This window comes from Numenius arquata, chromosome 4 (genome assembly GCF_964106895.1).
Source record: "Numenius arquata chromosome 4, bNumArq3.hap1.1, whole genome shotgun sequence".
NCBI classification, from domain to species: domain Eukaryota; kingdom Metazoa; phylum Chordata; class Aves; order Charadriiformes; family Scolopacidae; genus Numenius; species Numenius arquata.
Genome location: NC_133579.1, coordinates 6234965 through 6259687, shown reverse-complemented (window position 1 = coordinate 6259687; position 24723 = coordinate 6234965). Strand labels below are relative to the sequence as shown.

The 24723-nt window shown below is 47.4% G+C and overlaps 1 protein-coding gene and 6 non-coding genes across 7 annotated transcripts in view; 2 read left to right on the top strand and 5 right to left on the bottom strand.

Moving 5' to 3' along the window:
- Positions 1 to 17965, top strand: part of DNAJC5B (DnaJ heat shock protein family (Hsp40) member C5 beta) — a 40206-nt gene extending 22241 nt beyond the window's left edge. Inside the window, exons 2-4 of the mRNA XM_074146630.1 lie at positions 6306 to 6519; positions 11012 to 11186; positions 17871 to 17965. Of these exons, the coding sequence (XP_074002731.1) occupies positions 6306 to 6519; positions 11012 to 11186; positions 17871 to 17965 (484 nt within the window). The remainder of the gene's footprint in view (positions 1 to 6305; positions 6520 to 11011; positions 11187 to 17870) is intronic.
- On the bottom strand, positions 599 to 687 carry TRNAY-GUA (transfer RNA tyrosine (anticodon GUA)). The gene is given in 2 exon segments: positions 599 to 634; positions 651 to 687. It is a non-coding gene; the product is annotated as a tRNA-Tyr (tRNA).
- TRNAA-AGC (transfer RNA alanine (anticodon AGC)) lies at positions 1406 to 1478 on the bottom strand. The gene has a single exon. It is a non-coding gene; the product is annotated as a tRNA-Ala (tRNA).
- On the bottom strand, positions 1808 to 1896 carry TRNAY-GUA (transfer RNA tyrosine (anticodon GUA)). Its single transcript is given in 2 exon segments — positions 1808 to 1843; positions 1860 to 1896. It is a non-coding gene; the product is annotated as a tRNA-Tyr (tRNA).
- On the bottom strand, positions 2639 to 2711 carry TRNAA-UGC (transfer RNA alanine (anticodon UGC)). Its single transcript has one exon. It is a non-coding gene; the product is annotated as a tRNA-Ala (tRNA).
- Positions 17966 to 23536: 5571 nt separating the features above from the next.
- TRNAR-ACG (transfer RNA arginine (anticodon ACG)) lies at positions 23537 to 23609 on the bottom strand. The gene has a single exon. It is a non-coding gene; the product is annotated as a tRNA-Arg (tRNA).
- A 172-nt stretch (positions 23610 to 23781) lies between these two features.
- On the top strand, positions 23782 to 23873 carry TRNAY-GUA (transfer RNA tyrosine (anticodon GUA)). Its single transcript is given in 2 exon segments — positions 23782 to 23818; positions 23838 to 23873. It is a non-coding gene; the product is annotated as a tRNA-Tyr (tRNA).
- Positions 23874 to 24723: the final 850 nt, after the last annotated feature.

Sequence of the window (24723 nt, the reverse complement as noted above, 5' to 3'; positions counted from 1 at the left end):
TCACCCAGGCTGCCCTGCGCCCACAGCCTGGCCTTCCCATTGGACTCACTCCCACACCCACATCCACCCAGCCACTGACTTCCTGATGGAGGTGCCCCTCTGACAAAAACACACCTCAGGGTCAAGTGCCTTGAGAGCCTGAGTGCATCCCCACCACCCTGGGCATTCGCCTGTCCAACTCAGACACAACTTGGTACGGGACCAAACAGTGGCCTTGCATGAAAATGCTACAAGAAGCCTCAGCAGAGAGCATCTCCTTTGCCCAAGGGATACTTTGAAGCTGAACTTCTTGCCCTTGGCACCTTTCTGAGAACCACTGGATGTGGGTGGCAGCTCTGCCCATGTTCCCCATTGATGCTGATCCTGGCCATGACCTGTGGACTCAGGCAGCCTGCCTGGACTCCCACCTGCTCGAGCAGCACCATGGAGTTGCCTGTCCACCACTGCAGTGAAGCTTGTGCAGCCTTCCCACTTGACCCCCAGCAAAACTTTACACCTCAACCACCCCATCGAGAGCTCACAAGTGCTTCCTCGGTGTGAACTTTCTTGCTTAAGAGACAAAGGTGCCACAGGGTCTGGTGGTGAGGCAAAAGGTCACTCCTTCGAGCCGGAGTTGAACCAGCGACCTAAGGATGGCCGTGCAAGAGAGCCTACAGTCCTCCGCTCTACCAGCTGAGCTATCGAAGGAATTACAGGGCCCTGCCCATGACCTCGCCCATCACGCACTCATCCAAACATTTCTTCATCCAAAGGGTAACTTGATTTCTCTACTCCAACACTCTCATAAATACAGACTTAGCTCCAATATCATACCACCTTGCTCAAACCTTTAGACCATCAAATCATCCAAAGCCACAAACAGAAGAACTCCACAAGCTCCTTGTACATCATCGTCTTCAGCTGGAGGCTCCTCAGGGACAGAAACAGCTTAACCATATCCTGCTGCAACTTCTCTTGTTGGTATCTCTTTTGCCCTCTGGTCAAGCAGCAAACAAAAGGACGTTTCCTCTGCTCAATAAGGTCCTCCTAGGTGCTGGAAGGTCAAATGTATGCCCTCTGAACTTCTTACTCAAGGTGGAACAAGCCCAGTGTCTTCAGCCCGTCCTCACATAGAAATCCCTCCAACCTCTGAGCTCGTTGGTGGCCCTCCACTGAAGGTGCTCCAGTTCATTGATGTCTTTCTTCTGCAGGGGAACGGTAATCTGGGCACAGTACTTGAGATGACCTTTGAGGTCTGTCAAGAAAGAGGGAGAACATAAGGTCTCTTATAAAAATGGCCCTGCTGTTTTCACTAGTCTCCAGGATGTTTTCCTAGTCTCTGAGTGAACCTCGTGCTTCCACAGTCCCCAGGGGACATGGGACCAGGCACAGGACACTGTGTCCAGGCAAGGGGAATGAAAAGCATTGGAGAATGCGGGCATCGATCCCGCTGCCTCTCACATGCTAAGCGAGCGCTCTACCACTTGAGCTAATTCCCCAGCCCGTGGCCTCTGCCTGAGGTCCTCTCCCCTCCCAGGCGACCCCCCCTCACCCAGGCTGCCCTGTACCCACAGCCTGGCCTTCCCATCGGACTCGCTCCCAAACCCACATCCACCCAGCCACTGACTTCCTGATGGAGGTGGCATCTGAGAACCCCAGTGCTCAGCACCACCATCTACTGCCCCGGGATCACCCGAAACTGCCCTGCCTGGTTGTCTTCCACACCTGAGTCAAGAGCTGAAGGCTGGGCAGCCCTTGAAGGGGAGCCACCCAGGCAGGGCCAAAAATCAATGATACTGCTGTGTCTGGTGGTGAGGCAAAAAGTCACTCCTTCGAGCCGGAGTTGAACCAGTGACCTAAGGATGGCCGTGCAAGAGAGCCTACAGTCCTCCGCTCTACCAGCTGAGCTATCGAAGGAATTACAGGGCCCTGCCCATGACCTCGCCCATCACACACTCATCCAACACTTCTCCATCCAAAGCCTAGCATGATGCCTCTACCACAACATTTTGATTCAAATGAACTCAGCTCCAACATCACACCGTCTTGCTCAGCCCTTGCTCAGCCCATCAAATCATCCAAACCCCCTAAATAGAAAGACTCCACAAGCACCTTCCACATCACCATCGACAGCTGGACTCTCCTCAGGGCTAAAAAGAGCTTATCCATATCCCAATGCTACTTTGCCAAATACAATTTCACTGTGCGATCTTCTGCTCTCTGGTCAAGCACCAGACAACAGGACAACATTTCCTCTACTCCATAACCTGCTCCAATGAGCAGGAAAGTCACGTGTAAGCCCTCTGAACCTCTCTTTTTCCAGGCTGAACACTCCCAGTGTCCTCATCTCATCCTTACATAGAAATCCCTCCATTCCCTGAGCTTCTTGGTGGCCCTCCACTGAAGTTGCTCCAGTTCATTGATATCTTCTGCAGGGGAGCTCAAATCTGGACACAGTACTTGAGATGATATTTGACATCTGTCAATCAAAGAGGTAGAAAATAAGGTCTCCTGTTAAACTGCCTGTGCTGTTCTTTTTACGTTCCGGGATATTTCCCCTGTCTTTGCAACTACTACAGGGTTGCACCCTCCCACAGTCCCCAGAGGACATGGGACCAGGCAAAGGACCCTGTGTCCAGTCAAGAGGAATGAAAAACATTGGAGAATGCGGGCATCGATCCCGCTGCCTCTCACATGCAAAGCGAGCGCTCTACCACTTGAGCTAATTCCCCAGCTCATGGCCTGCCTGAGGTCCTCTTCCCCTGCCATGTACCCGCCCCTGACCAAGGCTGCCGTGCACCCACAGCCTGGCCTTCCCATCGGCCTCAGTCCCCCACCCGCACCCACCCACCCACTCACTTTCCTGATGGAGGCGACCCATGAATACTGCAGTTGTCAGCACCACCATCTACTGTCCAGGGATCACCCAAAGCTGCCTTGGCTGGTTGTCTTCCCACCTCAGGCAAGAGCCCAATGATGGGCAGCTCTTGAAGGGGAGGCCACCTGGGCAGGGCCAAAAGGCAGAGACACTGCAGGGTCTGTTGGAGAGCCAAAAAGTCACTCCTTCAAGCTGAAGTTGAACTAGTGACCTAAGGATGGTCGTGAAAGAGAGCCTACAATCCTCTGTTCCACCAGCTGAGCTATCAAAGGAATTGCAGGAATTTATCTGACACCCTTTCCTCCTTCATAGCCCAGTCATATCTCACTTGATACACCATACTTTCTTGCCTCCCAAATGTTGCTTCCTCCCATTTGTACCCTCATCAGAGCCACCCTTCTGGCACAGTCCACCTCTCATCCTCAGCCTCCCATGGACAGAGGTGCTGAGCATATTTCTCTCACTTCATTTCCATGAGTGCCCCATCCATCTTGTGTTATGGCTATTTCTTTGCCTGTTGTCACTTTTTTCTCCCAACATGTCACATTACTTGCTGCCATGAAGGGCTGCAGTGGTCAGTGGTCCTGCCATGGTGAAGGAGAAGGCTATTCATTATCAGAAAAATCTGAATGGACATAAATCCATGTGTTTGGTGTGGGAAGTAGCCAATGGACTCCTGTGTTCATTTCACTCTATTTTTTGGCTTCTTCCTTTTTCTCTACTCATAATGAACCACAATTATCCTACAACTAAGAATGTCACTTTTCCAGGGACCCACAGGGGAGCTCCTGTGTAGCTGGGACTTCACGCTATACCATATAGTTCTTGTCCTTACTTCTGTTGTTTCTTGGGTTGGACCTCAGGGAGTCCTTTTTCTCACTCATATGAATTGCACCACCAGTATATTGGTCTCTTTCACATTACTAAATCATTACCAAATAGTATATGTCATTTTGGTGTGCAGGGAGTTGTTTTGTTAAAGTACGACTCGAAGTGAGGACAATTTTCCCAAATTTAAAATAAGAAAATATCTCCTCTTTTGCTAACTGGACTATGTTGAATGTAATTCTGTTAGTATTCTAAAACAATACTAAGTAAAGTGAGTGTGCAACTAACGTTTTACATCTTTTTGAAAATACATTTTGTTTGAATTCTTATTTTTTATGAGAATGTTGGGGAAATGGAGAGGGCAGAAGATGTCTTCGGGTTTGTCGGAAAAGAAAGAAATGCTGTAGATTGATTGTTCGATGCCTGCAGCCACATATGGGTTTTGAAAGTAATACCTCTCCCATTTTTTTTTTAATTCTAATCGCTGGGGTTTGTTTTCAGCTAAGAAAAGGGGTAGATTGCATAAGCTACTTAAATACTTGGATGGCATATAATGTCATTAGTCATGAAAGACTTAGCTTGCTTTTCCAGTTCTCCCATTTCATCTTTTATTATATTTAAGGTACCACATGTTAAATGTGACCGAAAAGTTATGTTTAAGGTACCACGGACACAGTATATTATATATGACTGAATGTGAACCCCTTTGTGCCGTTAGAGAGAGAGGTGTTTAAGGAGTTACTTATTATCTATGAGAAGGTGAGTTGGGTTCACCATACAGAACTGAAGAGATCGTTGGCAGAGGCTGTTCCCAGACTCATAACAGTCTCGATATCGGGGGAATGTCCCCAAAGCTGGAAGTGTCATCAGGAGCAAAGCAGTTACATTTTACTGGGGCAATAGCCTGTACAGGGACTTCAGTGGGAAGTCAAGCAAGACCCTCCTCTGAGGATAAATTTGTTAGAATAAGTGTGGGCACACTGCTTTCACATCACAAATAGCATTTTTTGGTGTAACAGTCATGGCTAGCTCCTGAAACACTCCGAGAGAATATTTACAAAATGCAACATATCTTGACCGAGGTTGAGGATCACAGAATTTAAAACACTACTGAATCGCTTTTGGTGCCACTAGAGGTCAGCACCAGTCATTAAATAACCGTCCTGGAAAAATCTTAGTGCCAGTTCCTCAAAGGGAGTGGAGATTTTTGAAAAGATACACTTTTGTCTGTGCTTGTTTTGCAAATACATGTGAGCTCACACTGCCAGTGCTTCAAGATGGTTGGAAGCAAAACTTTTCTTCTCCAAGCTGTGCTTCCCCAGCCTCGTCACAGAGCTGACAGTCCCATGCTGTTCCTTTCAAGCTCTACCTGTCCTCGGATGGCATAGTGCTGAGTACAGTCAGGGGAGCCCTGTCCTAGCAAAGGCTTCCAAGATGATGAGGGGCCTAGAACACCTCTCTTATGAGGAAAGGCTGAGGGACTTGGGTCTTTTTAGTCTGGAGAAGAGAAGGCTGAGGGGAGATCTGATCAACGCCTAGAAATACTTAAAGGGTGGGTGTCAGGAGGATGGGGCCAGTCTTTTATCAGTGGTGCCCAGTGACAGGACAAGAGGTAATGGGCACAAACTTGAACATAAGAAGTTCCATCTAAACTTGAGGAGGAACTTCCTTCCTTTGAAGGTGTCAGAGCCCTGGAAGAGGCTGCCCAGAGAGGTGGTGGAGTCTCCTTCTCTGGAGACATTCAAAACCTGCCTGGACATGTTCCTGTCCAACCTGCTCTAAGTGGACCTGCTTTGGCAGGGGGGTTGGACTAGATGACTTCCAGAAGTCTCTTCCAATTCCATATCATTCTGTGATTCCCACCAGCATAAACCGCCCCAAGCAGTGGACAATCATCTTCCACTGCTTTAAGGATTGTCTCAGAAGTGCAAGAGGGGGGAATTAGGCCCAAAGACAGGGGCTTGAAGCCAGGGCTAACTCACTCTGCTTTTGCACCTTGAGTTCCAGGAAGATGCTTCCTTTCTGTTGCTACACCTACCTGAACTTTCCGTCATCACTGTCTGGGATTTCTGCAAACACAGACACTGTTTACAGAATTTTAATATAGCTACTATTGATAGGCAATCAAATACGGAATTTCTTTTGCTATAAAGAAGATAATGTTGATGGGATAAGCAGTGTGATCATCACGTTTTTAAACAAGCTTTAAAAAAATCTTTATCTTTGTTGAAACCTGCTAAATGCTGCAAATCGGTTGGCAGTCATAATGCAACAAATGTGTGTGATTTATTATCGTGCTGCAATCTGTGCTTTCAGCATATGTCACTGGCTCCTTTAACACGGCAGCTGACCTGGGATCAACACACAAAGTTCGTGCTCAGTCTAACAGGAACACCTCTTTCACCAGAACTTTCCAGACCAGTTACTTGGTCTCGCTTTCCTTCCATTGAGTCCTCTAGAGGTGCACATCAGAGCTGGAAAAAAGAAGGCTAAACATCCTGTTCAGAGTTATTGTAACTCTTCTGGAATATTTTGTGATGTTTTGTAAATGTCCCTATACATACACGCATATGCAGATGATTATTCTTTTTTTTTTTTTCTCCTTCTTTTCATGTTTAAGAAAACTCGCTCTGAAATATCATCCTGACAAGAATCCAGACAATCCAGAGGCTGCAGAAAAATTTAAAGAGATCAACAATGCCCATGCAACACTGACTGATCTGTCCAAGCGAAACATTTATGACAAGTACGGATCACTGGGGCTCTATGTGGCAGAACAGTTTGGCGAGGAAAATGTTAACACCTACTTCATGCTCTCAAGCTGGTGGGCAAAGGTAAGCTGTTATTTTCTGATGGAAATCAAATGTTACCATGCACACAGACCATTGCATAGAAAAGGAACCTCCCCCCCCCAAAAAAAAACATTGTCTCTCTACAGGCTTAACAAATAGCAGGATCTGATTCTAAACCACTACTAAAAGCTTAATTAAACAACAACATTATCTGGAAATTCAACAGCGGCAAAATGTAACATCAGCTCAGGATAGTGCAGTGCTAATAGAGAATGTTTTCTTTTCCTTTTCAACTTTGTAAGTAGTTTAAATAGAGTGCATGTTTTGTAACACTTTCAGACATTGATTAGATTTGAGTTTAGTCCTCCAGGTTAATTTTGACTTTGTTTTCAGTAATGACTAAATAAAAGTGACTCATTGTTCAAAAATGAGAAGTCCCACTTATGTGACAACCGGTTAATAACTTATTACAGTACAAATTTAGCTGTGTTCTTTGCTATATATAGCATGCAGCGTAAGTAAGCAATAATAATACATAACACTGAGATTATGGTGTCGTATGTGTGCCCTGGTGAGGGGCTGAGAGAAAGGAAGTGGAAGAAAAGGTGAGAAGGGTGGAGTGGAGGAAGAGAGCTGGGAAGGAAGAGAATGATGCATCAAAACCTGGCACATTGCTCAAGGAAAACCACGTCATGGGCTGTTCTAGACGTAAAGGAGCTGTGTTCATGTGCTCTCTTACATCACTGGTGTCCTCCGATGCTTTTCATATGTCAAATTCGAGTGTTTCTGCAAATATTTAAATGTTACAGAAGTGTAATAAACCAACAGAAACACAATGTGCAAAATCCATGCTATCCCACCTATTTTCAGCAGTAGAAGCACAGGAAAGCAAGGACTCTGCTGGAATACATCATAAAAATGATCTGTACTGTGTGAAGCAGTCACGCTCTGACAGCTTTGATCTGAGAACCATGGAACATGGATTCCCAGGGCTTCACTGCCCCGCAGTCCCCTTATCAGACTGGGAAGTCACTTGGGAACTTCCGTGGGTCAGAGAAGCCATAATTTGATGAGACAGAAGCTGCTCAAACACAGAACAGTGAATGACACTAATGGATAAAATACTGGTGCTTAAATTGCACTTACAAAGGCGCAGTTGCACCCTCAGGAGCAGGCAGGAGGCTGCCCTGTAGCTGACTTCTGCTGCAGATTCCCCACCACCGACATTGTCTTCTTCTGCTGGATCATCCCCTCTTATCTTTGTTGTCCACCTTCTCCTCTGGCCTCTTTGCCACAGTTCATAGATTCACAGATTCATAGATTGGTCCAGGCCGGAAGGGACCTCCAAAGGTCATCTAGTCCGACCTCCCCGCAGTCAGCAGGGACACCCCCAACTAGACCAGGTTGCCCAGGGCCTCGTCGAGCTTCACCTTGAATATCTCAAGGGAAGGGGCCTCAACCACCTCCCTGGGCAACCCATTCCAGTGTTCCACCACCCTCATGGTAAAGAACTTGTTCCTAATATCCAATCTAAATCTCCCCTTCTCCGACTTAAAACCATTGCCCCTCGTCCTGTCACTGCAGGCCTTTGTAAACAGACCCTCCCCAGCCTTCCTGTAGGCCCCCCTCAGGTACTGGAAGGCCGCTATGAGGTCTCCCCAGATCCTCCTTTTCTCCAAGCTGAACAACCCCAGCTCCCTCAGCCTGTCCTCGTAGCAGAGGTGCTCCAACCCCTGATCATTTTGGTGGTTCAGACACCAGGAAGCATTGCCTTAGAGCTGAGAGCAGCAGCACCGACTCCTCTGACAGTCTTGGTAAACAAGGTTTTCTTCACTATTTGCTGCTTCTTTAGCTTTTATTTCCTCTTCTGCTTACCCACCTCTAATGGAGATTTTATGAAGTATAAAATCCTCTGTGGTGAGAAAATCAGGAACAGAAATAACCGACGTGGCTTTGACTCATAAGGAAAGTGATCACAGAGAGAAGCTGGTAAGTCCCTAATAGCTAAAGGAGGAATGTGTGGATTGTTTCAAGGGAGCTGTATCCCAGAGGTGAGATGAGATATGTTGAATATCCCAGCAAAAGTATTCACTGTTTCCTGTCTTTTAAGAATTTTGTGCAAAAAAAATCCAAAACATGCGTCTAGACCCGTTTGAGTGTTGTCACAGGTGGTCTCTCCATCCCTCCCCTAACCCAAAATCTTGCCACTTCCAAAGCATAAACAGACCACCAAGTGGTTTTTGCAAGCTGAGTTCACTATTCCTCATCTATGTCAGTGTTAGATTTTTTATATTGACTATTTGAGTCTGAGGCGTTGTCTGCAGATGATCTCTGGACCCCTGATTTCCTCCATTCTGGTAGAAGATAGTAAAGACCACAGTTTTCACTTGTTAGCTTCCTCTTCAACTTACAAACGTTCCTGGTAAATCCTCTTCCCTATCACACTCATACTCAGGAAGGTGTATCATTAGAAGTAAGAAAACTCAAATGAAAGGAGAAATGCAAAGTGAAAATTACTTTTCTTTGGAGTGCCAGACTTCTTAGCGGGCATATTAAACTAGAAACACACTGGCATGGGTAATGGGAACTTTAACTCCTCCGCTGGCAGGCACAGGGGTTGTTCGTTTAACTCTTTTAGCAAAAAACAATCCTCCCTCTGCCATAAGGGCAGTTTATTGATTTACTGATTTACCCACTATGATAATATAAGCACAAGAAGTCTTGAAACATTTAAGGTATCACAAATGAATTTGAGTATTTTTTTTTCATCTATATGATTTTATTCTGTTTTTTTCTCATTCTATCCCTTGTGGTGATTTATTCACCTTTATGACATTAATGATAACCAGCCAGAGAACTTATTTTAGGAGTTACGGGCTTTATAACAGTTTCAGATGTCCATTGGAAGGAAAACATTTTAAAAAAAAAAGTCACAGTCTTTCTTTTCATTTAAAAGCACCTCACTCAATCTTGCTATATGCCTATATTAATATTAGGCGTGTAAATATTCTTATTACCTGCAAAGACGCTCCAGTCGGCCCCTACTAACATTGCCTGAGAGGTGGATACATAACTGAGGATTATTTACATTGCTTCATTGTCAAAGTTTGACAATATCCTGACATTTGTGCTTGCTTTCTTCTTCAGCAGCAGGTTTTCTTACGAATATAACGAATAGTTAGTAAAAGGCAGACTGTGTAACTATAAAGCTAAAGCCTGGCTATACCTCCAGCCCATATAGGCCTGGTGGCCACAAAGCTGTGCTGGCTTTACGTACACATTCTACGCAGAATCATGGGATCATAGAATGGTTTGGGTTGGACATCCAGTTCCAACCCCTCTGCCATGGGCAGGGACACCTCCCACCAGACCAGGTTGCTCAAAGCCCCATCCAGCCTGGCCTTGAACACCTCCAGGGATGGGGCAGCCACAGCTTCTCTGGGCAACCTGTTCCAGTGTCTCACCACCTTCACAGGAAAGAATTTCTTCCTAAAATCTAATCTAACTCTCCCCTCTTTCAGCTTAAAACCCTTCCCCTTCGTCCTATGGCTTCACTCCCTGATCAAGAGTCCCTCTCCATCTCTCCTGTAGCCCCTTTAGGGACTGGAAGGGGCTCTAAGGTCTCCCTGGAGCCTTCTCTTCTCCAGGCTGAACAACCCCAACTCTCTCAGCCTGTCCTCATAGGAGAGGTGCTCCAGCCCTCGCAGCATCTTCATGGCCCTCCACTGGACCTGTTCCGACAGGTCCATTTCCTTCCTGTGTTGAGGACTCCAAAGCTGGACACAGTGCTCCAGGTGGGGTCTCACCAGAGCGGAGTAAAGGGGTAGAATCCCCTCCCTCACCCTGCTGGCCACACTTCTTTTGATGCAGCCCAGGATGCATCAAATTTAGGAGTTGTCACCTGTGTGCTCCTGCACAGGCTCATGGGGAGAGAGAGACACCCACAATGGGTAATTCAAATCCTCCCAGGGCTGAATCACCCTCTGGAAGGGCTTTTAACTTCCCATTGACTATGTGGGGAGCCCACGGAGCCTACAGTCCTAATTTGGGTGCCTCAGTTCGATGCCTGAAGTTATGTGGGATGCATCTGGGTCTTCGCTTCTTTTTTCTCTCGGCTTTGTTATTGAAAGAACTTGCCAGTAAATAAGTGTTTGCGAAAATGATCTTGGGCAAATGAGTCATTTTTAAGATGGAAATGAGTCATTTTAAGGTGGGTGGGGTTTTGCATACCGCCTGGAAGTTTTTTTCTGGGGGCCGTCAGCTGAAGACAAACTTTCAGAAGTTGAGCATGCAGGGGCCTGTTGGTTGGCGTCTTCTTCATGGACATGGTCCTGAGTAGTAAGTAGGAGCTGGTGGGTGAGGAGGACTTCATGGCCCTTGTTTAGGCACTTGGCCAGCAGCTGGGCTCCTCTGAGTGCCAGGAGAACCAGATGGGAGCCCAAGTTCCTTTGACGATCTACCTTCAGCTGTGGCTGTCACGAGTTTCAGGAAGGTCATTGCTCATGGGGTTTTCCTCCTCCTGTGTTTGACCCAGGGTCTGTTTGCAGTCTGTGGCCTCCTGACGGGCTGCTACCTCTGCTGCTGCCTCTGCTGCTGCTTCAACTGCTGCTGCGGAAAGTGTAAACCCAAAGCACCTGAAGGGGAAGAGCAGGAGTTTTGTGTGTCTCCAGAAGATTTGGAAGAGCAAATTAAGAATGACATGGAAAGAGGTGTGTATTATAGTGGCTTACTGTGTGGCAAAGCTGTTCAAAACAATCTTTAAAGCCTGTAGGCCAGATGTTCTGCTGACGATGCTGAGGCTGCTTCCAGGCATCAGTGGAGATGTGCCAATTCACTCCAGCTAACACCATGACCTGATGAACTTCCCAAGCTGTGTGTTAATGAAAAAATAAACTTACAGCACTAACAATTAAATAATTCCTGTATCTCTTAGAAGAGGCTTACACTTAGAAGTCTCAAGGCTCATCTTAAGAGATGATGTAGACCCTCTAGCACCCATGCCCACGTTGTTTCCTCTCTTAGATCCTGAACTTACAGATTAGGTTCTGCCTGGACTGGTGCTTGCTACACCTGATCTGCCTGAATAAGCTGTCATTCAGTTTTTATTCATGTAAAATTTATTGCTGACTGTGATGGACCAACTTTACCCATTCAAGAAAAGGCTTCAAGAAAAGAATGTGGGCTGGGGGAAGTGGGACCTTTGCAGCAGGTCACCTTCTTTTCTTGGCCTTGCTGCATCCCCCGGCTGCACATGCAGGTTTTGGCTCTACCAAAGGATGATGGTGGTGACGTCCTTATTTGGCACTAGGGTGGATTACACATTTTGAACAGAGACCTGTCCTAATCTGCCAAAGCAGGACAGAGTTTTGCCTTCACCTTCAGGGGGAGGAGAAACATCTCAAAGCAGTTAGATTTGGAGACTTGCAGGACAGGCTGAGAGAGGCAATGGTCCTTGCTCCAGCAATAAGAGGCCAAGGTGTCAGAGGAAGAGCTAGGCCACTTTTCAGTTGCAAATTTGTATAGGCTATGATTAGGATTATGCTTTTTTATGAGGAAGGACCTAAGCAGTCAGCTCACTCTTCTATTGTTATCGAAGGTTTTACACTGTTACATTCTTACGTTTATTATGCTTAAATTAGCACTGCCAGATTGCAAATGTCATGTTCCCTTAGCGGGAAGAGTTTTTTCCCCCCCTCCAACTTTTCACACAAATTTACCCTTCCATAAATATGTAACAAAACACTTGTAGTAGCTGAAACAAATGCTATTTATATAACTGATATGCCAACGTGTGGTGGTGTTTTTAAATTGGTTTTGCCTAGAGGCGTATCAAGGTAAATACGGTCAGCTTTAAAATGGATCAAACTTGATCAGTCTCTGCAAAGGCAACAAAAACTTCTAGTGAAAGCTTTGTAACCACAATGCATTATTTGATATAGATGTAATGGACTCTACAACATGAGGCACCTGAGAAGCGCAAATCTAAAATGAGTCTTGATATTTATGGGTCTATGACACCAAAGCCAAGTTTGAAATATGAAGGTGGAACTTTGAAGGATAAGATTTTTTTAATTCTGCCTTTTTTTTTTTTTTTTTTGTAATTTGGAAGGTATTTTGCTCTCTCAGAATCCAGCACAAAATTCCCCAGTTGCAGAAAGAAAAATTTCTGACTCCTTCCAGTACGAGTGGTTCTTACTGGTATTCAGTAATTTTAGGCCAACTTCCCATCCCTTTACTCTCACCAAGTCTCACTGAGATATCAATTTTTAAAAATAATTGAAAGTCTTTAGCAAAGTACCAGTCTGAAAAATTAACAGAATGTGGAATTGCATATTTTAAGAATTTTGAAGACAATATTCAATATATAAGTAGGGCTTGAAGAAAGCTGGATATTTGTACCTTTCCTACCCTTCTCTTCGTTCTTGCCACATTTTCCTACCAATCAAAACCAGCTTGCTTCAGTACAGTAGTATTCTCTATATTTTAAAATTAGATGAAAAGAAAGCAACCTATCAGGAATAAAAGTAAAAACTTTGTGACAGAGGATAATGTGAGCATCTTTTCCGCAGCTGAAAGGAAAATAGATACTGCATTTAGAAAAATGAATGATAACCAGCTCAAACTGCACTTTCTGCTTTCCTCTCCCCTCAAAATTTTAGAGGTGCTGGCCAAAAAGATGCAGCTGACTTAGAATGGCAAATATTGGACTTTTCCACCAGACATTTTCAAATGCTGGGCCATAGAAATGAATACTAGTGGCTTCCTTTATGTAAATAATAGAAATGTTCCTGCAGGTAATTCAGAAAGACACTGGAATCACTGCTGTAGCAGATTTCATTTTGGAAGAGGAAATCCTATTAGGATCCAAATTCTTTGCGTGCCCTCTGCCTGGCTGAGCATTCTAGCTGGTAATTAATTTCTCTGCTTCCTGCTGTCCCCGGTGTCTATTTTATTGCTAGCCAAAATTTTTTTACTCGTGTCAAAAACGTAGGTTCTCAGGCTAAGGCCATACTTTAATTTATCCAAATATTTTGTAGTTGGGCATTGCTTTTCCAGGAAATGCAACATCATTGCATTCCTGATGCTAAAAACCCCTGAGAGCAAGTCTCCAGCAGTTGTTGCTCCACTCGGTGGGAGCTGCTTGGAGCCAGCCGTTCTGCACGGAAGAGGCAATATGCAAGTTTTGGGAGCTGCGATTTATATTTCATCTTTGGAATTGACACAACAGGAATAATTTTCGGAGTCCCTCATATTTCTCCTTAACACAATTAAGGTGTTACACGGTGGATTTCATTCCTCAAATTAACATTCCATAAAACGCAATTGTTAGGGGGGAAAAAAGATGTGAGGCCAAAAATTCAGTGACCTATTCCCTAAAATATAAAAGCAAAGTGAGTTGTCACTGAACCCAACACCATCATCTCAAAGGCTTCAATTCTGACAAAATGCATATTCCTCTAGAAGAAAGTTTTATTCAAATATATTTGACTAGTTCTGGTGCTCAGTTAGTTGAATATCTACCTTGAGAGATTCGTTTCACAGCATGTACTTCCAGGAGTAGCACAACCATCAGAACTAAAGGACCTTGGAGATTTGCAAGCCTTGGCCTGTACTTGGGTTGCAGTGATTTCTCCTTATGATGATTGATTTGTACCACAAAGAGCTGTGGCCTAATGTGCAATGGATGATCACTTTCCAAAATAAGTCTTACATTTGGGGAGAAATAATCCCAGGCACCAGTACAGATTGGGGGCTGACTTGCTGGAGAGCACCTCTGAGGAGAAAGACTTAGGAGTCCTGGTGGACAATAGGATGACCGTGAGCCGACAACATGCCCTTGTGGCCAAGAAGGCCAATGGCATCCTGGGGTGCATCAGGAAGAGTGTGGCCAGCAGGTCGAGGGAGGTCATCCTCCCCCTCTGCTCTGCCCTGGGGAGGCCCCATCTGGAGCACTGTGTCCAGTTCTGGGCTCCCCAGTTCAAGAGGGACAGGGAACTGCTGGAGAGGGGACAGCAGAGGGCTACAAAGATGATGAAGGGCCTGGAGCATCTCCCTTACAAGGAGAGGCTGAGGGACTTGGGTCTTTTTAGTCTGGAGAAGAGAAGGCTGAGGGGGGATCTGATCAACACCTAGAAATACTTGAAGGGTAAGTGTCAGGAGGATGGGGCCAGTCTTTTTTCAGTGGTGCCCAGGGACAGGACAAGACGTGACGGGCACAAACTTGAATATAAGAAGTTCCACCTAAAAATGAGGAGGAACTTCCTTCCTTTGAAGTTGGCAGAGCCCTGGAAGAGGCTGCCCAGAGAGGTGGTGGAGTCTCCTTCTCTGGAGATATTCAAAACCTGCCTGGACACGTTCCTGTGCGACCTGCTCTGGGTGGACCTGCTTTGGCAGGGGGGTTGGACTAGGTGATTTCCTGAGTTCCCTTCCAACCCCATGTGATTCTGTGATTCTGTGATTTGGATTACTACATTTTAAACATGACATTTTTTAGGGCTCTGGATCAAACATGACATTAAAAAAAGTGTAAAGTAGGGTAATCTGCAGTATTGTGCCGTGATGTTATGGGTGACCTGGGAAAATACACTGGCAGAGGGAAATATCATTCACTCCTCTGCAGCGCGGCTCAGATTTTGCCTCCTCTGAAGTCAATGGCAAACTTTTTGTTGACTTTTGTGGTCCCAGAGGAGGTGCCATCATTGGAATTTGGATTACCTTAGTACTTCGGGATGTAAGGATGCACTCAAGCCGCTTGGCAGGTTTGTCCTCCTTTCCTGTTTGGTCATCATCATAAGAACCAAGCAAGGCATTTCTAGCCCAACTTTCATTTTTCAGAAAATGAAATCTGGGAGAGGGAAAAAAAAAAAAAAAGAAGAAGAAAAGAAAAAAGAACCTGAATAACAAAATACTTTCCCAACTCAGAAGCAATAAGTTTTTAGCACTTCATTGTCTCCTCCGCACTCCATATGATACCCATGTAGGCGAACAGTGAGCAAGAGCTATCTATAGAAAACAGTTTAAACTGTGAATTCTGCTGCACCTCCATTCTGCAGCTCTCCATTAGCAGGCTATATTTGTACACTTTATTATACCGTGAGTCCCTGTTCTGTTTAAAAAAAAAACACAAACAAACAAAAAAAAAAAAACCACCATAAATTTGAGAAGAGCGCGGGCAGCTTGGGGAAGGTGTCAGCTGAGAACTGTCTGCAGATGGCCTGGAAGCAAGGCGACATTGTTTGCAGCGGGTCCTCTTCTTGTGCTGCGCCTCTGGGTATCGCAGCAAAGTGAACTGCTCGTCTCTCCCCTCCATCGACGGTCTCCCATCAAATGAACAACTCGGAGGCAGCGGAGGGTGGGAGGGAGTACGGCTCAGAAATCCAGAAAATACACCCTGACTTAAAAATGGATTGGAGCTGCCAAACTAATCTGAGCCCGAGCTGAGCTCTAAGCATTAATTACTCATATACTTTCGAGAAGTTATGAAACATGCCTGTGTTTGACCTTGTGTCTAAATACGGAATTGCCCATACAGAGAAGCTGCTTGGCATTTAATCATTCTTGCCTTTCACCTTGACGGAGTTAAAGTTGTTCTACCCCCACTGAGGGGAAGCCGTATGGCATGCAATTAGTTTCCTGCTCTGGGTTAAGTTCCTCCTGTACGTTACATCTTTTGCCCATGATTCATCCCATCAACTGTCATGTAAACAGGAGGAAATGTCAGAGGAGGGTTTTTTTCTGAACATTCGGTCATTTGGCAGAAAAAAAAAAGTCGTCATTTTTATTCAATTACCATGAAGGCTGTGCTAGTATCAAGATATAGATAGTCCAAAATTTTTTCATATGAAACCACTTCACTGAGATGGCTGAACCTTTAAAAGTCAGTCTCTGAGTCTTTAGTCCCCCTCCTCCCCCCTGCAAAACGGTGGGTTGGAAACAGGCCCAGTAGAAGGGCAGCCAAACCTTGTTCATTATCAGAGGGAACGCAAGAGCCGTCAGGGAAACTCTGTTAGGACTTCACTTTCCTCCACGCTACAACAAATGCATTTTTTTACAGATATATTGGGAAACCAAACACATAACTGCATGGAATGAGAAAGTACAGAGCAGTAAGGGTTCATATAGTGATAATATGAAGTTTTGGCAGTTCCAAACTCATTAAAAGAGTAATTCCCAAAATCCTATTGTAAATATATTACATAAGACTTCAAAATGCAATTTAACATTTTTATTTAACTAGCTGGCTTTCAGGATATATATGATTTCTTCCCTTGCAAGTATATTACTGCTCACGCATTATTTTTTTTTTTTATTCCTTTTAACTCTCTTCTTTCTTTACTGTTGACTTTGCCTTCTTCAAGACTCATTTCTGGCCCATTCTTGCGAACGTGGTCAAGGTTAGTGCTCGCTAACTCACAACGGCGCTCATTACACTCAGACGTTTGCCAGAACAAGCACTCGCGATTGGAACAGGCAGGGACCCTCATCTCGCAACCTCTCCAAAGCAGCAGGGCACACCTAATGTCCAGTTTAATATACAACAGTGGCAGTCACCCAGAAGTCACAGAATCACAGAATGTTATGCGGTTGGAAGGGACCTCTGGAAATCATCTAGTCCAACCCCCTGCCAGAGCAGGTCCACCCAGAGCAGGTTGCACAGGAACGTGTCCAGGCGGAGTTTGAATATCTCCAGAGAAGGAGACTCCACCACCTCTCTGGGCAGCCTCTTCCAGGGCTCTGACACCTTCAAAGGAAGGAAGTTCCTCCTCATTTTTAGGTGGAACTTCTTATATTCAAGTTTGTGCCCGTCACGTCTTGTCCTGTCACTGGGCACCACTGAAAAAAGACTGGACCCATCCTCCTGACACTCACCCTTCAAGTATTTCTAGGTGTTGATCAGATCCCCCCTCAGCCTTCTCTTCTCCAGACTAAAAAGACCCAAGTCCCTCAGCCTCTTCTTGTAAGGGAGATGCTCCAGGCCCCTCATCATCTTTGTAGCCCTCTGCTGTACCCTCTCCAGCAGTTCCCTGTCCTTCTTGAACTGGGGAGCCCAGAACTGGACCCAGTGCTCCAGATGGGGCCTCCCCAGGGCAGAGCAGAGGGGGAGGATGACCTCCCTCGACCTGCTGGCCACACTCTTCCTGATGCACCCCAGGATGCCATTGGCCTTCTTGGCCAAATCTGCCGCTGCACACGGACAAGGAGTCAGAATAGCATTTGTAGGCTCGGTGTGGGCATTGCTGCCTCTTCTGTATACACACAGCTGCTGGGAAGCCAAGGTTAAGCCATAGTCACAACAACCAATTAAACATTGTGATCCTGACGAGAAGTCTGGCTTCGGCAGCAAGCGAAGGATGCTTAAAGTTTTTTTTTTTTTGTCTTTTTCCCTGATTTAGATGGAGAAACTCCTATTGTGCTTCAGCCGACAAACGCCACCGAGAAGACGCAGCTCATAGGGGACAGCCATCGGAGCTACCGCACCGACTCCTAGAGCAGGCGAACAGGACCTGTCGGTGCTTCCCTCCAAGTGTCACAGCGACAAAAACATGTGATAAGCTCTGCAGCCTATATCTGTATTTGTCTTTAGACTTATCAAGAGTAACATGAGAGTAATTTCCTATCAAGGCAGTATCTCCCTCTAGGCCACTTCCAGTAGGTTGATACCTACGCTCTGCAAGGAGGTACTTATGGCTAGTACAGAGCCCTACAGACCAGCATGCTGGTCTCTCACGGCTTCAAACTGCCAGTCTCGGCATGGTCTTTCCCTCTAATAATACTCCCTTTGGTATAGCTGCTCTCCTCCCTGCCCTCAGACAGCGTTTCACCTCCCAGACATGGTCCCGAGTCCCGTTCTGGACACACCATCTCTCCCTGTCCCGGCAACGCTCCTCACTTGCAGCAGTTTTGCTGGATGTGAAATGTTCCCATGAAGGAGCCCTGGAAATGCCTTTTAGCAGACCTCAGAGGGAAAGTTGGGGGCAAGGTGGACAGGGCTGTCCTTCCCAGGGAGGAAACACTCTTTGGAAAGCAGCTTGCAGGGGTCCAGCCCCGGCAATTATCACCCTGAGCTAGGACAAGGTGCTCAGAGATCGTTCTGCCAGGTGGTTACACCGCAGGTCACCCCAAATCCAGAAGCCTCACCCAGCACCAGAAGCACATGTAGGTTCTGTGTCCTCCCCTGCCCAAGCTGCAGACCCGGGAGATGGTGGGCAAACACCCCATGGAGGGGGAGGCTAGCCCCGGGCTGCCCTGGACCCTCTCTGTGACATAGTCGGTGAGAGCCCCATGGCAAAGCTCCCCCAGTCCCACCTGGATGGGCCCGTCACCCATGCTGGGTGGCCCTGGCTTCTCCAGCTGCAGCTGCGATGTGCTGGAAATTGGTCCCCGGCCAACAGCTTTCCGCCGGCTTGCTTATTCCACCGTGCCCCTGGCTGCCAGCCCCGCTGCCCCCGCTGGCACTGGGCTAGGAGCCATCGCGCCAGCGCTGGCAACTGGGGCTGCGGGAGCAGCAAGGACTTGGCAGGGCAGGCGAGCAGCAGCAGAGCGACCATCCCCCTCCTCCTCCTCCTCCTCCTCCTCCTCCTCACAGCCCAGCTCCTCAGGGTGAGCCTGGTTTTCCCCTCTGCCCCAGGCACAGGGACTTTTGGGGCACATGGCGTGATTTTTTTTAAAGAAAGAGGTAGGGTTGAGGTGTACCTTCAGGTTTGCTGCTGCACAAACCAGGGGAGATATCGTGTGGGTACAGCTAAAGCAAGCGTGAGGAAGTCAGGCCCTGAATTTATATGAGCTAAAGAAATACCTCTGAGATCTTCAACTCAGCACTTCACTGGTTTGACATAGTACTTTCAGCCTTAGACAGCTGAATTTTTCTTTATTGATCATGTTACATCCATCAATGTCACTTCTGTGCATTTGCTATTTTTGCTCCTCTAATCACAGTGCTGTGGTCCAACGGGGGACGTAATGTACCACTAAATTATATAGACCGGTGAATATACAGCTAGTCAAAAGTGTTATTCCCTTCCTTAAAATTGGATCCTGTGGTTGTGAAACGTTATTGCCTTCCTTCTATTCTCACCTTTCACATCAAATGTCATTCAGTGGCAGCTAAATTTATGCGAAAAGAGAGCGTTTCATCGCACCAGCTGTAATTCCAAAGTCAAGAAACAGTACTTTTAACATTTCTTTAAAGTTCCCATAACACACAGACATTTTAAAAGCCATTAATTCCAGTTCAGGTTATTTATCTGTTCCACAGGTGCAGGCACCGGGGCCAGAAAACACCACCCTCAGAAACAGGGTGTTCTTCTGTTTCAGAGAAGAGGGGAAGTCCCAGCCCGGCTGGGGCTGTGCACAGACGGTGGCTCCCCTCCTACCCATGGGCTCCTCTTTGTCCTCAGTTGCGTGTTGTAATTAATGAAAAAGCATGTAGCATGCGACAAATCTGCAGGCTGAGTGATTTCTCCGGTTTTACTGTCTGGTAGAGAAATTCACTGTGAAAGTGTGCACATAGAATCATGGAATCATAGAACTGCCTGGGTTGGAAGGGAGCTTTCAGATCATTTAGTCCAACCGTCAACCTAACACTGACACAAACCATCACTAAACTATGTCTCTAAGCACCATGTCTACCCGGCTTTTAAATATCTCCAGGGACACAGAATCATAGAATCATAGAATGGTTTGGGTTGGAAGGGACCTTAAAGATCATCCAGTTCCAACCCCCTGCCATGGCAGGGACACCTCCCACCAGACCAGGTTGCTCAAAGCCCCATCCAGCCTGGCCTTGAACCCCTCCAGGGATGGGGCAGCCACAGCTTCTCTGGGCAACCTGTTCCAGTGCCTCACCACCCTCACAGGAAAGAATTTCTTCCTAATATCTAATCTAAATCTCCCCTCTTCCAATTTAAAACCATTACCCTTTGTCCTGTCACTACACTTCCTGACAAAGAGTCCCTCTCCAGCTCTCCTGGAGGCTCCCTTCAGACATGCTACGTTGTGACTTTTTCCAACAGAGATGGAAAAGGCGTTTGGGAGAGAAGTCTAGTGTAAAGCTACACGTTATATGAGGAATCATTTCCCACGTGAAATCCCTCCTCCTGCTCCCATGGAAATCACCGGGAAATGCACCCTTGATTTCAACAACAGCTGCAGGTCAGGCCTAAAGCCAGGGAGGGGAAGGTAAATCCCAGATTAGCAGAAGCAATTGGGGGATGATTATTTTTTCACATGCAACACCTTTGCTGTCCCTCCGGACCTCACTCTATGGGCCAGATCCAAAGTTTACTGAAATCAAGGAAATGATTTCCATGGGCCCGAGATGTACCCTAAGTCATAGAATCATAGAATCATCTGGGCTGGAAGGGACCTTCAAAGGTCATCTAGTCCGACCCCCCCCACAGTCAGCAGGGACACCCCCAACTAGACCAGGTTGCCCAGGGCCTCGTCGAGCCTCACCTTGAATGTCTCCAGGGAAGGGGCCTCAACCACCTCCCCGGGCAACCTGTTCCAGTGCTCCACCACCCTCATGGTAAAGAACTTGTTCCTAATGTCTAATCTAAATCTGCTTTTTTCCAGTTTAAAGCCATTACCCCTCGTTCTGTCATTGCTGGCCTTTGTAAACAGACCCTCCCCAGCCTTCCTGTAGGCCCCCCTCAGGCACTGGGAGGCCGCTATGAGGTCTCCCCGGAGCCTCCTCTTCTCCAGGCTGAACAACCCCAGCTCCCTCAGCCTGTCCTCGTAGCAGAGGTGCTCCAACCCCCTGATCATTTTGGTGGCCCTCCTCTGGACCCTCTCTATCAGGTCCATGTCCTTTCTATATTGAGGGCTCCAGACCTGCACACAGTACTCCAGGTGAGGTCTCACCAGCGCAGAGTAAAGTGGCAGAATCACCTCTCTGGATCTGCTGGCAACACTTCTTTTGATGCGGCCCAGGATGCGATTGGCCTTCTGGGCTGCGAGAGCACACTGCCTGCTCATGTCCAGCTTCTCGTCCATCAGCACCCCCAAGTCCCTTTCCTCAGGGCTGCTTTGTAACACCTCATCCCCCAGTCTGTATCGATAGCGACGATTGTTCCGGCCCAGGGGCATAACTCTGCACTTGCTCTTGTTGAACCTCATGAGGTTAAGTCATGTGGGTCCTATTCGCTCATTCTAAACGGGAGATTTTTCTTGGAAAAGATTTATGACTTGATCCCGCAGTGTGATGCAAAGGTGGACAAGCTGCTGCGTGTTTGCAAAGCCCTTTTACTGACATGGGGACCTCTACAGAAGAGCCACTAACTCAGCCAGAAACCTCAGAACAAACCCATGACCGAGGCTCTGAGTGGGCTCTCCAGGACTTGCAGCCTAAAAATCTGAGTGTTTGAGCCCATGGTTTAATTCCAAGGAGGAAACTTGGTTTTCAGAGTAGCAGAGCATTTGCCTGTCTCACTGCTGTCAGGATCAGCTGCTCTGAGGACACGTGGAGAAAGGATGTGGATGTGGAGAAAGCAATAAGGATTTCAGGACTTAGCTCTTTTCAATGTTATTTTACTCATTTGTTTGCCTTTCAGAAAAGCTCCTAACCTGAACATAGCTGTGCTTACGTGATCTGTGTCTGTGTAAAGTTCAATTGCACACCCATTAATCTTCTCAAAATGTACAGATCCTCACAATTTTCTTCTGGTTTTCTGCATTTATTTGTATGTAAATCACTATGTATTCAATCTACCTTTGCTGTCAACCCCTCTGACTAATAAAGGTTGTATGTATGAATTGAAGCACTCCCTTTACTTTTCCCCACTGTCAACAACTTCATTCTAGTTCTCAACGGCTAGAAAAGCTCTTGAGACAGTCGTCCAAAATCATCGCTTTGCACCCCAACAAGTGGCCAGTGGAAACTCAGGGTTTCCCCAAAGAGGAACTCGGTCTTGGATTGCTGCAGATGAGCCTATCTATGCAGAGCGTCCAGAGGTTTAGACATGCATTGCAAACACATAGAATGGTTCGGGTTGGAAGGGACCTTAGTGATCATGGAGTTCCAACCCCCCTGCCATGGGCAGGGACACCTCCCACCAAACCAGGTTGCTCAAAGCCCCATCCAGCCTGGCCTTGAACACCTCCAGGGATGGGGCAGCCACAGCTTCTCTGGGCAACCTGTTCCCTCACAGTGAAATGTTGCTTCCTGATATGTCATCTAAATCTCCCCTTTTCCAATTTAAAACCATTCCCCCTCGTCCTATGGCTCCACTCCCTGATCAAGAGTCCCTCCCCATCTCTCCTGGAGCCCCTTTAGGGACTGGAAGGGGCTCTAAGGTCTCCCTGGAGCCTTCTCTTCTCCAGGCTGAACAATCCCAACTCTCTCAGTCTGTTTTCACAGCAGAGGTGCTCCATCCCTCTGATCATCTTCATGGCCCTCTGCTGGACCCGTTCCAACAGGTCCATGTCCTTCCTGTGCTGAGGACTCCAGAGCTGGACACAGTGCTCCAGGTGGGGTCTCACCAGAGCGGAGCAGAGGGGCAGAATCGCCCCCCCCTCACCGCTCTTGCTTCAGCCCAGGATGCGGTTGGGTTTCTGGGCTGCCAGCGCACGTTGCCGGCTCTTGTTGAGCTTCTTACCCACCAGCACCCCCAAGTCCTTCTCCTCAGGGCTGCTCTCTCTCAGGCCGTTCTCCGCTCAGCCTGTATTTGTGCATTTCTCAAGGCTCACAGATAATCACTGTGGAAATAACAGCCTCCCTGACAGCAGCGCTGCTTCGGAGACCTCATGGTTATTTTCCGTGATGTCATTTGTCCGACTGACCATACTGTGCCAGGCCAACGATGAGCACACTACACTGCTCCTCTCCTAAGGCCTGAAGGATTTTTTCCCCCGGGTAGTTTATCAGTGCGTTAATTGGGTTAATTCGTCAGCACACCTAAGAAGTTGGATGAGATGCACTTTAGGACGGCTTGAAAAGCTTAAGCCTAGATGGTGTTCTGCACTTTCTTATGCTGTTATTGCTGCTTCGGGCGACGAGGGGGTGTGAAGCGGGTTTCCGTGATAAACTCAGATTGAAAAGGATTGGCCGTAAAAAGCCACACGAGCCAGGCAGGAGTCGAACCTACAATCTTCTGATCCGTAGTCAGACGCGTTATCCATTGCGCCACTGGCCCTCTACAAGGGTAGAGTCCTCGCCCTCCTCTCTACCCAGCACGCCCAGCACCGCCCCCCCCCCCGCCCCGCCCCGCCTCGCCCCGGCGCTTCGCACTCCGCGCATGCGCAGAGCGGCTCCTGAGAGAGGCGCGCTGCTTTCTTGCCGTGTGGCGGAGACCCAATCGCCAGCTCCCTTCGATAGCTCAGCTGGTAGAGCGGAGGACTGTAGTGGCTGTGTCCCCACGGGAATCCTTAGGTCGCTGGTTCGATTCCGGCTCGAAGGAGAGGCGCGTTGTTTTCTTTTCCTGCCCTCCCTCCCGGACAAAGTGCAGTTAAACACACACTTTCTCTTTAACCGGTTGCAGACGGGGTTGTTTTTGTCGAAGAGACCCAGCTGCTTTGCAAACCCAGCCTCTGACTCTCAGCCGGAGCACTCGCCGCGGACGCGGGGCCTGCTGCGCGGCTGCCAACATCTCGCTAATCTTTAAAGGAAATGAAGATGGTCGTCCCCCTGTACTGGGAATGGATGAGGCCCCACCTCGAGGGCTGTGTCCAGTTTTGGGCCCCTCACTACAAGAAAGACATTGAGGAGCTGGAGCGTGTCCAGAGAAGGGCAACGGAGCTGGTGAGGGGTCTGGAGAACAAGTCTCATGAGGAGCGGCTGAGGGAGCTGGGGGTGTTCAGCCTGGAGAAAAGGAGGCTGAGGGGAGACCTTCTCGCTCTCTACAACCCCCTGAAAGGAGGGTGTAGCCAGGGGGGGTCAGTCTCTTCTCCCAAGTCACAGGCGATGGGACAAGAGGAAATGGCCTCAAGTTGCCCCAGAGGAGGTTCAGATTGGATATCAGGAACAATTTCTTCACTGAAAGGGTTATGAAGCATTGGAATGGGCTGCCCAGGGAAGTGGTTGAGGCACCTGGAGGTATTTAAAAGCCGGGCAGACATAGTGCTTAGAGACATGGTTTAGTGATGGTTTTTATCGGAGTTAGGTTGATGGTTGGACTAGATGATCTGGAAGGTTCCTTCCAAACCAGGCAATTTCATGATTCTATGATTCCGTGTATGTTGTTCTGGTTCCAACTCACCACAAACCAAGTTAGTGCAGGAGGATACCTGTTGGTATCCTCGTGGTAACCT